Below are 16,110 nucleotides of genomic sequence, written 5' to 3' on the forward strand. Positions count from 1 at the left end.
CCACTGACTGCTCAGACATCAAAGACCCATGGAGTTTGGCAAGCAACGAATTCCAGCTTCTATTTCTAAAAACTTAAAATGGTTACAGGCATTAAACACTTCCATGTGTGCTAGTTTTATAAACTGCCCAACTAAGCCTTTTACCACTTCAGGTGTATTTTTGTCGCTATCAGTTAAAACACACCTTAGTGGACTCTACTTCACGTTGTACTGATTGGTGTTTTTGCAACTTCATAAAAACCTTTTCACCTAAAGTTCTCCCATACATGTTATTCACAGGGATTAATTCTTAATCATTTCACACTCTACACTGACTGCTCAAATACACTGAGCCGGACTGTTACATTTCTCAGTTCATCAAAAAACAGCTACACAGGCTCTGTGCTGATAGCTTAGAGCCTGGAGCCTGTTTCAGATTCTGTGTCTCCCTCTCTCTCTGCTCCTCCCCCACTCATGCTCTCTATCTCCTTCAAAAATAAATAAAAACATTAAAATAAATTAAAAAACAAACCAAAAAAAGCTACACATTAGGTTTTGTGCTGACAGCTCAGAGCCTGGAGCCTGCCTCAGATTCTGTGTCTCCCTCTCTCTCTGCCCCTCCCCTGCTTACGCTCTCTCTCTCTCAAAAATAAAAAACATTAAAAAAATAAAAATTAAAAAAAAAGAGCTAAACTTACTTTGGCTGTACCTTCATTTTCATTTTTTATTTTTGTGAAGATATGGTCTTAAATTTTCTAATTTTTCTATTAATTTCAATGAGCTGGGAATGCTATGATAAATACTAAGTTGGATAATGTCAACTTTTCTTGTATTTTTTTGGCTTTGCTATAGGGTCACTGCATAATTAAGACAATAATTTTCCATCTAATCCAGTAAATTAACCCACACTCCAATGTATTTTAACTTTTTAAATGTTTATTTATTTTTGAGAGAGAGAGAGAGAGAGAGAGAGAGAGAGAGACAGAGCGTGAGCAGGCAAGGTTACAGAGAGAGAGGGAGACATAGAATCTGAAGCAGGCCCCAGGCTCTGAGCTGTCAGCACGGAGCCCGACACGGGACTCAAACCCACAAACCATGAGATCATGACCTGAGTCAAAATCGGACACTTAACCCAATGAGCCATCCAGGCACTCCCACTCCAATGTATTTTAAAAGCATGATATTCAAAACCTATTCTCCTCATCTTTTCTTCTTTTGACATGATAGGTATGCACTAGTAATAAAAATTACACAAAATGTCACTGTATGGCAACACGTGGCACTTGAAACACGTGATTTATAAAAGTGTTACTGTCATTTACAGTGTGCACTGAGCAAAAAAGAGATGAAGTGTCACATATGGTAGCTGTCAGGACTACCTGACTCAGCTACTGCAGCCTGAAAGCAGCCATAGAAATTATGTGAATAAATTAGCATTTTCATATTCCAGCAATACTTATGGACAATGAAATTTAAAATTCATTATCAATAATGGAAGATACACCTAGATAACAGCCACATTAGTGCAAGTAACTCAGAAAACAACCTGAATACTGGGAGAACAGATTTTCCACAGCTAATCATAGACAGGACACATCAAAAAGGGTAGGAGGGGCAGAGACTACATTGGGAACCAAACTCCCAGGGAGAGTAACCACAAATGGGAGAGACACCACAAGTATGGAGAAGGAAGAGAAGCAGACCTCACACCGTGACCCTTAGGCACAGAAGACCTGCTCGAGGAAGAGGAGTGCCTACAACACCTGGTTTGGAAACCAGCAGGGCTTAACTCCAGGTACTTTAAAAAGCGGCTGACTTAGCTCTGGAAAAAGCGGAGGGCAACAGGAGACTGAGTCCCTGGCCTTAAAGAGCCAGCCTAACAAACAAGTTCAAGGATATACAGCACAGAAACAACAGTTTGAAAAGAGCTTGAAATGGACAGAGACACATGTATTTACTAATCTCAGAACCTGTGCTGAAGGGTCAGGGATCTTTAGGAGACGTGTCCAAGAACAAAAGAGCTGGTGGACACCACTTCTCTACTCCCCCCCCCCCCCCCAGCTCAGATAACCTGCCACTTGGAGTCATCAGCCTGAATACACTCTACCTCTCTACCTACCTACTCGCCCAGGCCCAACCAACCCACTACAGCTCCTGCCCAGACATGCCCGCACACGGTCAGCAGGGACCAGCACCATTCTGAAGTGATGCCTACTCTAGAGAGAGGGGGAAATAACCACACACACCAGTGGGACTACAGCCCCAGCAGATGCGTTGGGGCAGACATCTGTTTGACTTCAGGCCTTGCCCACAAAGGAAAGCCTCTGAGGGGCAAGGCAGGGAGAGCACCCCGAAGTTTGGTGCAACTGAAGATCCAGCAGACGGGCTGAGGACAGGTATCTGGTCTGACTGCTGGCACCACCCAACAAGACCACGGCAGCCCCAGAACGGCCCTTTAACAGCACAGGGACCAAACAGTCCAGGGCACCTACAACAAGCAGCGTGGGCCACCGCGGGAGACTGGACTGAAGGCACACACGGCCCAGCCATGACAGCATGCCACCCCACAGAGGAAACACCTATGAAATGCCTGGTTCTGATCAACAGGGGACGCTGTGCTACAGGACACCACAAGGTCTTTTCTTCTTAAGGCCACTACTTTCAAGAGAAGGAGATGGAGGGGCACCTGGGTGGCTCAGTCCGTTGAGCGTCCAACTTCAGCTCAGATCATGATCTCACGGTTCAAGAGTTCGAGCCCCGCACTGGGCTCTGCGCTGTTAGCGCTTGGGATCTGTCTCCCTCTCTCTCTGCCCCTAACCTGCTTGCTCTCTCTCTTTTTTTTTTTTAAATTTTTTTTTTCAACATTTATTTATTTTTGGGACAGAGAGAGACAGAGCATGAACAGGGGAGGGGCAGAGAGAGAGGGAGACACAGAATCGGAAACAGGCTCCAGGCTCTGAGCCATCAGCCCAGAGCCCGATGCGGGGCCCGAACTCACGGACCGCGAGATCGTGACCTGGCTGAAGTCGGACGCTTAACCGACTGCGCCACCCAGGCGCCCCGCTCTCTCTCTTGCAAAAAATAAAAATAAGCTTAAAAAAAAAGAATGGGTTCAAACTTAAGTGACTATCAACTTAATACAGACTATCATATGGACAAGATGCTACATCTGAATCTAATGGTAACTACAAATCAAAAACCTGTAACAGGCACACACAAAAATAAAGAGAAAGGAAACAAAGCATATCATTAAAGAAAGACATCAAACCACAAGAGAACAAGAGAAAAACAGAAAAGAACAATGAAACAACCATAAAACAAGTAACAAATGGCAGTAAGTACATATCTACTGATAATTTATTTTATTTATCTATTAATCTATTAATCTATTAATCTATCTATTTATTTATTTATTGAGAGAGAGAGAGAGAGAGAGAGAGAGAGAGCGCGCGCGCGCGAGCACGCAGAGGACGGGCAGAGAAGGAAAGAGAATCCCAAGCAGGTTCTGCACTGTCAGCACAGAGCCCAATGTGGGGCTCAAACTCACATACTGTGAGATCACAACGTGGAACAAAATCAAGAGTCTGACGCTTAACCCACTGAGCCACTCTGGCACCCTGATAATGATTTTAAATGTAAATGGAATAATGCTCTAATCAAAAGATTCTGGTTGAGGGGCGCCAGGGTGGCTCAGTCAGTTAAGCACCGACTTTTGCTCAGTCATGATCTCATGGTTCATGCGTTCCAGTCCTGCATCAGGCTCTCTCTCCTGTCAGCACAGAACCTGCTTTAGATCCTCGGTCCCCCTTTTTCTCTGCCCTTCCTCTACTTGCTCTCTCTCTCTCTCAAAAATAAATAAACATACAATAAATGAACTAGGAGTCACACTCAAAAAAGAATTTTTTTAAGCTATTGATTGATTGGATGGATTAAAAAAAACAAGACCCATCTCTATGCTGCCTAAAGACAACTCCCTTCAGACCTAAAGACACATGCATATTCGAAGGGAAGGATGGAAAAACAGTTACATGCAAACAGAAGTGAAAAGAAAGGTAGGGTACCAATAATTATATATCCGAGAAAACAGACATTAAAACAAAGACTCTAACAGGAGACAAAAGGCACTACACAGTGATAAAGGGAAGAATCCAACAATAGTATATAACAATTGTAACTGTTTATGCATCCAATGTGGGAGGCACCTAAATACATAAAGCAACTATGAATAGACATAAAAGAAGAAATTGATAGTAATATAATAGCAAGGGACTCTAACACCCCACTTACATCAGCAGATAGAACACCCCAATAGAAAAATCAACAAAAAAATAATGGCTTTGAATAACACATTGGACCATAGGAACCTAACAAATACACTCAAAATGTCCCATCCAAAAACAACAGATTACACATTCTTTTCATGCACATGAGGCACATTCCCCAGAACAGATCACCCATTAAGCCACAAATTTCAGTAAATTAAAAAAAGGCTGAAATCATATCATGCACCTTTCTGACCACAAGGGAACGAAACTAGAAATCAATCACAAGAAAAAACCTAGAAAGCACACAAATACATGGAGGTTAAATACCAACGTTCTATACACTGAATGGGTCAATGAAGAAATCAAACAGAAAATCAAAACATACATGGAAACAAATGAAATTTAAGATAAACAGTCCAAAATCTCTGGGATGCAGCAAAAGCTGTTTTAAGAGGGAAGATTATAGCAATACCAGACTACCTCAAGAAACAAAAATCTCAAACTAACTTTATGTATAGGAGACAGGGAAAGAACAAATAAAACCCAAAGCCATTAGAAGGAAATAATAAAAACTAGAGCAGAAATTAATGAGAGAGACTAAAAAAATCCAATAGACAGGTCAATGAAACCAGAAGCTGGTTTCCTGGTTCTCTAGAAAAATAAACAAATTGATAAACCTTTAGCCAGACTCATCAAAACGAGAGAGAGAACTCAAATAACTAAAATCAGATGAAGAAGGAGAAGTAACTGATACCATAGAAATACAAAAGACTGATACAAGAGAATATAAAAAAAATTACATGCTAACAACTTGGACAACCTAAAGGAAATGGATACATTCCTAGAAACATAAAACCCTTCAAAACTAAATGAGGACAACACTAAATCTGAACATATCAATTACTAGCAAAGAAAATGAACCAGTAATAAAAAAAAAAACAAACTCCCAACAAACAAAAGTCCAGGACCAGAAAGCTTCACAGGTAAACTCTACCAAGCAGTTACACAAGAGTTAATATTCTTTTCAAACTAGTCCAAAAAAACAGAAGGGGAAAGAAAGCCTCCAAACTTATTCTTTAACAGCAGCATTACCCTGATACTAAAACTACATAAAGACATTACAAAAAAAGAAAATTACAGGCCACTATCTCTGATAAACATAGATGCAAAAATCTTCAACAAAATACTGGTCAACTGAATACAACAAGAAATGATAGAGGGAATTTCTTTAAATTAAAAAAAAAAAAAAAAATCACCACCATCAAGTGGGATTTACTCCAGGGAAGCAAAGGTGGTTCAATATGCCCAAATCAATTAATGTGATACATCACATTAACAAGAAAAAAGATAAAAATCATATGATCATTTCAAAAGACAGAGAAAAAGCATACGACAACATACCACATACATTCATAATAAAAACTCTCAACAAAAAAATTTTAGAGCAAACATACCTCAACATAATAAAGACCTTAAATGAAAAATCCACAGTTAACATCATTTGCAATTGGGAAAAATGGAACTTTTCCTTTAAGATTAGGAGCTAGACAAAAATGTCCGCTCTCACCACTTTTATTCAACATAGTGGTCAAAGACCTAGCCATACCAATCAGACCAAAAAAAAAGAAAGAAAAAGAAAACCCAAAATAGTAAAGTAAAACTTTGACTTTTTGCAGATGACATACCATATACAGAAAACCCTCAAGACTACCAAAATACTACAAAACAGATAAATGAATTCAGTAAAGTCATATGATGCTAAATTAATATTCAGAAATTTGTATCATATCTCTACATTAACAATATAGTAGCAGAAAAAGAAGAAAACAATCCATTTACAATTGCACTAAAAAGAATAAAATACCTAAGATTAAACTTAACCAAGGAGGTGAAAGGCCTGGACTATGAAAACTATGAAACACTGATGAAAGAAATTGAAGATGACACAAATGGAAAGATATTCCATGCTCATGGGTTGGAAGAAACAATGCTGTTAAAATGCCCATACTGCCCAAAGCAATCTACAGATTTAACGCAATACCTATCAAAATATCAACAAGCTGTTTTTACCAAGCTAGGAAAAATAATCCTACAATTTGTATGGAACTGCAAAGGACCATGAAGAGCCAAAGCAAACTTGAAAGTGAGGAATAAAGATGGAGAGGTCACAATCCCAGACTTCAAGATACACAATGAAGCTGCAATAATCAAAATAGTACAGTACTGGCCCATAGACACACAGATCAACAGAACAGTATAAAGAGGCCAGAAATAAACCAATAATGATATGGTCAATTTATTAAAAAAGGAGGTGAAAATACACAATGGAGAAAAAGACAAATGATGATGGAGAGCTACACAGAGAAGAATAATACTACTTTTAAAACATAAAAAAAAAAAAAAACATAGAAAACAAACTCAAAATGGATTAAAGACTAAACATGAGACCTGAGATCATAAAATGTCTAGGAAAAAAACATAGGCAGTAATTTCTCTGACTTTGGCCAAATAACCATTTTTCCAGATTATCTCCTCTGACAAGGGAAATAAAAGTTAAAATTAAACTATAGAGACTAAACCAAAACAAAAAGTTTTTGGCAAAGGGAAGCAAACTATCAGCAAAACAAAAAGGAAACCTACTGAATGGGAGAAGATTTCTACAAATGATCGATCTGATAAGGAGTTACTATCCAAAATACATAAGAACTCCTACAACTCTAACTTTAAAAAAGAAAAAAAAAACCCTCAACTTATACAACTCAATTCAAAACTCTAAGTAATCCAATTAAAACTGGGTAGAGGACTTGCACAGACATTTTCCAAAGAAGACATACAGATGAAACAGACACATGAAAAGATGCTCAACATGAGTAATCATCAGGGAAATGCTAATCAAAACCATAATGAGATACTTTATACCTGTGAGAATGGCTAAAATAAAAAACAAAAAGCCCCTACCCTGAAGCCATTTTGTGAACTGTCATGTGCCACCTGAGCCTCCAGTAAAAACAAAAATAGGCAAAACAAACAAAAACACAAGAAGTAACTGTTAGTAAGGATGTAGAGAAAAAGGAACCATCATGCACTGTTGGTGGGAATGCAAACTGACACAGCCACTGTGGAAAACAGTGTGGACATTCCTTTAAAAATTAAAAACAGAATTCCCATCTAATCCAGTAATTCCACTTTTGTGTATTTACCCGAAGATTACGGAAACACTCATTTGAAAAGATACATGCACCCCTATGCTTACTGAATCATTATTTATAATAGCCAAATTATGGAAGCAACCCAAGTATCCATCCCAAGATGAAAGGCTAAAGAAAATATGGTGTGTCTGTGTACACATACATATGTATATACATATATAAGTGCAAAGGAATATTAGCCATAAAAATGACTGAAATCTTACCATTTGCCATACATAATATGGATGGAATTAGAATGTATTATGCTAAGTAAAGTAAGTCAGAGAAAGACAAATACCCTATGACTTCACTAATATGGACAATTTAAGAAGCAAAACAAATGAATAAAAAAAAGAGACAAAAAAAGACTTTTTTTTTTTTTTTACATTTATTTATTTTTGAAAGAGTGAGGGAGTGAGAAGTGGCTGCCACAGAGAAGGTGTGCAGGGAGGATGGGTGAAATAGATAAAGAGGATGAAGAGTACACGTATCTTGGTGAGCACTGAGAATATATGTGTGGAATCGAATTACTCTGTGCACCAGAAAATATAACATTGTATGCTAATTAAACTTCAATTTAAAAAATAAAAAATAAAATTCATATAATTTTCAGTTGTCAAAAATATTATTTCTGAGGGTAACCCTCTTGCACGTTGGCAGGAATGCAAACTGATGCAGCTACTCTGGAAAACAGTGTGGAGGTTCCTCAAAAAATTAAAAATAAAATTACCCTATGACCCAGCAATTGCACTACTAGGTATTTATGCAAAGGATACAGGAGTGCTGATTCATAGAGGTGCATGTACCCCGATGTTTACAGCAGCCCTATCCACAATAGCCAAATTATGGAAAGAGCCTAAATGTCCATCAACTGATGAATGGATAAAGAAATTGTGGTTTATATACACAGTGGAATACTACTTGGCAATGAAAAAGAATGAAATCTGGCCATTTGCAACAACATGGATGGAACTGCAGGGTATTATGCTAAGCGAAATCAGAGAAAGAAGGTATCCTATGTTTTCACTCCTATGTGGAATTTGAGAAACTTAACAGAGAAGCATGGGGGAAGCAGAGGAAAAAAAAAAATAGTTACAGAGAGGGAGGCAAACCATAAGAGACTCTTAAATCTAGAGAACAAACTGAGGGTTGATGGGGGGTGGGGGAGAGGGGGAAATACTGAGGAGGGCACTTTTAGGACGAGCACTGGGTATTGTATGTAAGTGATGAATCATGCAAATCTACTCCTGAAGCCAAGAGCACCGTGTATACGCTGTATGTTAGCTAACTTAACAATAAATTATAAGACAACCATGGGGGAGGGGAAGGGGAAAAAAAAAAAAAGAGGGAGGGAGCCAAACCATAAGAGACTCTTAAAGACTGAGAATAAACTGAGGGTTGAAGAGGGGTGGTAGGGTGGGGAAGGTGGGTGATGGGCATTGACGAGGGCACCTATTGGGATGAGCATTGGGTGTTGTATGGAAACCAATTTGACAATAAATTTCATATTAAAAATAAATAAATAAATAAATAATCCTTATCTATTAATTCATTTTTAATTTTTATTAAAAAAGTAAAAAATAAAAAACAAATTATAAAAAAATAATTAAAAAAACATATATAGGGGCGCCTGGGTGGCGCAGTCGGTTAAGCGTCCGACTTCAGCCAGGTCACAATCTCGCGGTCCGTGAGTTCGAGCCCCGCGTCAGGCTCTGGGCTGATGGCTCAGAGCCTGGAGCCTGTTTCCCATTCTGTGTCTCCCTCTCTCTCTGCCCCTCTCCCGTTCATGCTCTGTCTCTCTCTGTCCCAAAAATAAATAAACGTTGAAAAAAAATTAAAAAAAAAAAAAAACAAAAAAAAAAACAAAAAAAAAACATATATATATATATTATTTTTGACTTTTTAAAATAATTTAAATATGTTGAACTACTCTTAATTCACTGTCCTTACAAACGTAGGCAGGAGGTAGATTTGGTAGGTAGCTGGTAGTCTGCAGAAGTAAGGAACTATTTAATATTTTGATCACGTGGACCATTTTCCAATGATTAACCTGGTCAGCATTAAATAGCAGACTAAAAAAAGGACAGAAAGCAGAGACAGAAGTTAATGCAGAAGAATAGAGGCATACCTCTGAGACAGTGCAGCTACAGTTCCAGAACACCTCAGTAAAGTGAATTTCACAATAAAGCCAACTCAGAAGAATTTTTTGGTATTCTAGTGCATATAAAAGTTACATTTACTCCACACTGTGGTTATTTAGGCCTGCAATAGCATTATGTTTAAAAATACAGTGTACATACCTTGATTTAAAAATACTTGACTGTTAAAAACAATGCCTATCATCTGAGCTTTCAGCAGCTAGAAATCTTTTTGCTGGGGATGGCTGCTGACTGGACAGGGTGGTGGCTGTGGAAAGTCAGGATGGCTGTGGCAAGTTCTTAAAATAAAACAACAGAATTTGCTGCATCAACTGACTCTTCCTTTCACGAAACTCTCTCTGCAGCATACACTGCTGTTTGATAGCATTTTGCCCACAGAACTTCTTTCAAAATCGGAGTCAATCCTCCCAAACTCTGCTGCCGCTGCTCCATCAACCTGGCTGATGAGATATTCTAGATCCTTCATGGTCATTTCAACAGTCTTCACGGCATCCTCACCAGGAGTAGATTCCATCTCAGAAAACCACCTTCTTTGCTCATCCATGAACAGCAACTCCTCACCTGCTCACGTTTTATGACATGACAGCAGTTCTGTCCCGTCATCAGGCCCCACTTCTGATCCTAGTTCCCCTGCTGCATCTATTTCCTTCCCTCAAGTCTCGAACCCCTCCACGTCATCCAGAAAGACTGGAATCGACCTCTTCCAAATTCTTAATGATGCTGGTATTTGGAGCTTTCCCCATGAATCATGAATGTTCCCCGTGGCATCTAGGACGGTGACTCCTTCCCGGAAGGTTTTCAATTTACTTTTCCCAGATCCATCAGAGGAACCACTATCTATGGCAGCTAGAGCCTTAAGAAACGTTTTTCTTTAACAATGAGATTTGAAAGTCAGAATGACTCTCTGATCTGCAGAATGGATGTTTTGTTAGGAGACAGGAGACAACATTAATCTCACTGTCCAACTGCATCAGAACTCTTGTGCAATCAGACGCACAGTCAATAAGTGACAATATTTTGAAAGGAATCGTTTCTCTCTCTGCGCAGGCCTCAACCGTGGGCTGACAACACTCAGCGCGCCAAGCAGTAAGCAGATGTGCCCCTCCCCGCACTTCCACGTCGGGGCGACGGCCTCCTTCCTCAGACCTCCGGAAACCACCTCCGCTCGCTTCAGACTCGTCCTCTGCAGGCTCCTCACCCCTCTCAGCCTTCCCGGGACTGAAGAGTCAGGGCCTCGCTCTGGGTTAGGCTTCTCGGAAGGGAAGGCTGCGGCCGGTTTCATCTTCTGTCCAGACCACTAAAACGTTCTCCGCATCAGCAAGAAAGCTCTTTGATTTTCTTATCCGTTGTGTGTTCACGGGAGTAGCGCTTTTAATTTCCTTCGGGAGCTTTTCCTTCGCTTCCACAACTTGGCTGTTTAGCGTAAGAAGTCTCAGTTTTCAACATGCTTCCCTCACTAAGTGAATCATTTCTAGCTTTTTTTTTAATCGTTTCTAGCTTTCAACTGAAAGTGAAAGGTGTGCAGCCCTTACTTTCAGCTGAACACTTAGAGACTACTGTAGGGTAACAAGCGGTCCTAATTTCCATATAGTTGTGTCTCTCAAATAGGGAGGCCCAAGGAGACGGATCAGACAGGGAAAGAACAGGCCACCAGAGCAGTGAGCACACACCCAACATTTAGTAAGTCTGCCATCTCATATGCACAGTTTATGGCACCCCAAAACGACCCTCAATAGTAACAAAAAGATCACTGATCACAAATCACTATAACAAACATAATAATGAAAAAGTTTGAAATAGCGTGATAATTACCAAAATTGCCAAATAATCAATTTGTAAAAATGCAGTATCTGCAAAGCGCAATAAAGCAAAGTATACCAGAAGTTATGCCTGTAAATAGAATCTAAATACCTAATTTAATCCCTTCTTTCTGATATACACCATCTATATAACACTTAATTCCTAAGTGGTGACTCAGTGGCTTAGTCGGTTAAGCATCTAACTCTTGATTTTGGCTCAGGTTATGATCTCATGGTTCATGAGACAGAGTCCTATATTGGGCTCTGTGCTGGATTCACTCTCTCCCTCTCTCTCTGTGCCCTTCCCCTGCTTGCGTGCAAGTGCTCTCTTTCAAAATAAATAAATAAAAACTAAAAAAAAAAAAAAAAAAAAAATCACATCTTCAATACAACTTCATTTACTACGAAGAATAACAGTATCTACTTCAAACTGTTGATTTAAAATTAAATGAGATGATCCACGTATAATGGTTATCACAGTATTTACATAGGAGATGTTCAATAAAGATTAACCATATATATATATGATGGCTAATTCGGATTAGGTCACAATGACAGTCCAAGAGATGACAATGACAAAACATAGATTGAAAGGGTAAAATTAACCAGATCAAAGCACACTAATCGAACAGAGGAGAAATGCAAAAATAGATCGAAATGGATATGAAAATTTAGTTTGACATAAAAACATAAAGGTTATCATTTTTGTGAGGCATCCTTAAAGATGGAGGACAGGCCTTTAAAACATAAATTTGGGAGTACTGTGTGAATAGAAATGAAAGTTTTAAAATTTTGGATTAAACTTCCAGGACAAAACAGGAAAGTAAGAAGACTAAAGACAAAAGAATAAGGTGTGCAGCCCTTACTTTCAGCTGAACACTTAGAGACTACTTAGGGTAACAAGCTGTCCTAATTTCCACATAGGTGTGTCTCAGGAAATAGGGAGGCCAATAGGGAGGCTTAATTTAGGGAAGGGAGGAAGCAGAAGAATCACAAAAAGACTTGTAAGAGTACCCTGAATAGAAGAATCGGTACAGCAATTCCTATCACAGAAGATAAATGCTAATGGGTGGGAAAGACGAAATGGAAGTCATCTAAAAGAACCAAATTTAAATGCAATGTAATGACTTCATAAAAATCACTATTGAAGTTGAAAATTCTACTTACTGACACAGCTATCATGGTACTATCTGGCCTCCATTCAGCTTGTTTGTAGAATCCAAACTGAGAAGATGATTTTTCAGGTTCCTTGTAGGTTACAATTAACACACTAGGCTGGAAGGAAAGAGATTTATTTTATTATTATCCCATAAAAATACATACAAAACAAATTTAAGATAATTTATCATGGAGCACTCTGAAAATACTTTAGTAACTCTAAATGTGTATAAAAGATAACAATATTAAGTCATCAGCCCAAATAAATCAACTAAAAAGAACCAAAAGAAAGACAATCCGAAAAGGACTACACACATTTAAGTTATTGAGTTGATTACTAATCACCTTCAAAAACAAAAAGAAACAGGCCCAGATGGGTTCACTGGTTAATTCTATCAAACATTTAGGAAATTACACACATTCTCTACAATCTATTCCAGAAGACAGAAGCACAGAGAATACTTCCTAACTCTATAAGGTCAGAATTGGCCGAATAACTAAACCAAACAAAAATATTACAATAATGCAAAACAGCAGACCAAGATCTCTCATGAACACAGCTGAAAAATTATCAGCAAAACATTCGCAAATCTAACCTAACAGTGTTTAAAAAGAATTATACACAATGGTGAACCTGGGTGGCTCAGCCAGTTAAGCATTCGACTTTGGCTCAGGTCATGATCTCATGGTTCCTGAGTTGGAGGCCCATGTCAGGCTCTGTGCTGACAGCTCAGAGCCTGGAGCCTGTTTCAGATTCTGTGTCTCCCTCTCTCTCTGCCCCTCCCCCACTCACGCTCTGTCTCTCTCAAACATAAATAAATATTGAAAAGCAATTTTTTTAAATAAGAGAATTATACACTATAACCAAGTGAGATTTATTCCAGGTATTCGAGACTGGATCAATATGCAAAAATCAGGGCAACTGGGTGGCTCAGTCGGTTAAGCACCCACCTCTGGATTTCAGCTCAGATCTTTATCTCACAGTCATGAGATTAAGCCCCTTGTTGGGCTCCATGCTGACATCACAGAGCCTGCTTGGGATTCTCTCTCTCCCTCTCTCTCTGCCTCTCCCCTGTTCATGAGTGCTCTCTTTCCCTCCCTCCCTCAAAATAAATAGACATTTTAAAAAGTGCAAAAACTGGGCGCCTGGATGGCTCAGTCAGTTAAGTGTCCAACTTCGGCTCAGGTCATGGTCTTGCAGTCTGTGAGTTCGAGCCCCACGTCAGGCTCTGTGCTGACAGCTCAGAGCCTGGAGCCTGCTACAGATTGTGTGTGTGTGTGTGTGTGTGTGTGTGTGTGTGTGTGTGTGTGTCTCAGAAATAAACATTAAATATTTTTCAAAACAAATGCAAAAACCAATTAATGTAATCTATTTTTTTAATGTAATCTATTGCCTATCTACAGGCTAAAGAAGAAAAAACACATGAATGTACCAATAAATTCAGGAAGAGAACTTGAGAAAATCCAGGACCCGCTCGTGATAAAAACTCTCAGTAAACTAAGACTAGGGGAACTTCTTCAATCTGACAAAGAATACCTACAAAGAACCTATAACTAATGTCATACTCACTGGTAAGAAACTACAAGCTTTCCTACTAAAATCCAGAACAAAGTAAAGGCACCTCCCTCTCACACTCTTTCTCAAAGTCACAATGGAAGTCCTTACTAATGTAGTAAGACAATAAAAGGAAATAAAAGATACACAGGTTGGGGTGGGGGGGAAGTACAACTTTCTTTATATATGACATGACTGCCTATATAGAAATCCAAAAGAACCAACAACAAATAACACAGAAATAATAATTATTAGTACAGTTACAGAATACAATGGTCATATACACATCAATTGCTTTTTCATACAACAGCAATGAACAAGTGGAATTCAAAATTAGAAACAAAATAGCATTTGTATTAGCAACCAAAAAAATTTATTTAGGCACAAATCTAATAGAATATGTATACAACCTATATGAGGAAAACTACAAAATTCTGATGAACAGATTTTTAAAAGAACTAAATAAATGGAAGGATATTCCAAGTTCATGGTTGGGAAGATCCAATATTGTCAAGATGTTAGTCCTTCACAACTTGAACTACAGATTCAATACAATCAAAATCAAAATCACAGCAAGTTATCTTAGAGACATCAACAGGCTGACTCTAAAGTTTACATGGACAAGCAAAAGACCAGAATGGTCAACTCAATACTGAAGGAGAAGAACTAAGCTGAAGGACTTGATGCTACCCCAAGACTTACTATAAAGATACAATAATAAGACAATGTGGTACTAAACAAAGAATAGAAAATATTCTGTTCAATAGAACAGAATAGAAACCACCAGATATACATTCACATAAATACAGTCAAGTGACATTCAACGAAGGGGCAAAGGAAATACAAAGGAGAACACATGGTCTTTTCATCAAATGGTGCTAGAATAACAGGATATCACTTTCCAGTAGTATAAGAAGCCTCAAAGGGTCATCTTATACTTTTCCTGCTGTTGTCCTAGAAGCAGCCATTTTTCCAGGGACACCTGTTCCATTTTTATTAGAGAATAATATTTAAAAAACAAGATCTGGAAACAAGATGCTTGTTGTCAGTGGGGTATCATTGCTTCTACATCCTCACAGCAAACACAGTAGGTAACATACATACCTATACTAACCTATATATGAATAAACATGTTATGTCTATATTTTCTGTATACACATATGTATATATTTGTAGACAGGAACACAGGAGTGCAATGAAGCACAATGTGGTTAGTTCTAGCCTTCTCCCTTACTTTTAACTTTTTTCTAGTCATCATCTCATTCAATTAATTTAGTTCTTTGTTAAATTCTACTGTACACTAGAGTAGTTTGGAACTGCTAAGTATTTTCCTACAGTAAATAAATTTACCAACTAGAATACAGTTTTTATAGCTAGCTTCTTTTACTTTAGCCTTTGGAACATAGTGTTACATACACCATTCCCTTAAAACTTTTTTTTTCATCCCTAAAAGCAAAATACAAATGTTTCCAAGAAGCTAGCAATATTCCAAATACATTAAAACTGTTAGACATCAGTTGTTTGTACTTCAAGTATCAATTAAAAGTTAAAAATCAGTACCTTGGGAGAAGTGACATCAGCAAGATGAGAGAGTAGGAAACCCCGGACTCTCCTTCACCCCACAAACACATAAATTCAGCAAAAAATTCAAACAAAAATTCCCTATGGCGAGAAATCTAGAAAGTAACTGAAAGGCACCTGAAGGCTAGATAAATACAGAATCAGACTCATCAAAACTGGTAGGGAGATTTGGGATGCCCAAACCCCTACACCCACCAGAACACCTACCCCCAACACAGGATAAACCCTCCACCTCCAGCTTCTTCTTGGGAAGGGAAAGAGTCCTCAAGTCCAGTGCCCCAACTCTTCTGGGGGCTGTCCAAAGGGAGGGAAGAGGGTCTGTCTTGAGGCCGTGATGAAACCTGGCATAATCTAGCCACCAGGGAGGTCAGGAGAACAGAGACAGAGTTTGGTCCGGGAGTTGCCACAGCCCTTCCCCTGACTCAG

The 16,110-nt window shown here is 38.7% G+C and overlaps 1 protein-coding gene across 5 annotated transcripts in view; it reads right to left on the minus strand.

Annotated features, from left to right (window-relative positions):
• RIC1 (RIC1 homolog, RAB6A GEF complex partner 1) overlaps positions 1-16,110 on the minus strand; it is a 147,031-nt gene that overhangs the window by 93,646 nt on the left and 37,275 nt on the right. For all 5 annotated transcript variants that reach the window (XR_003964260.1, XM_030293888.1, XM_030293886.1 and 2 more), the window contains exon 2: positions 12,558-12,665. Coding sequence is in view for 4 of the 5 variants with exons in the window: in XM_030293888.1 (XP_030149748.1) it covers positions 12,558-12,665 (108 nt within the window). In the remaining variant the exon portion in view is untranslated. The remainder of the gene's footprint in view (positions 1-12,557; positions 12,666-16,110) is intronic.

Source organism: Lynx canadensis, chromosome D4 (assembly GCF_007474595.2).
Source record: "Lynx canadensis isolate LIC74 chromosome D4, mLynCan4.pri.v2, whole genome shotgun sequence".
Classification (NCBI taxonomy): Eukaryota; Metazoa; Chordata; class Mammalia; order Carnivora; family Felidae; genus Lynx; species Lynx canadensis.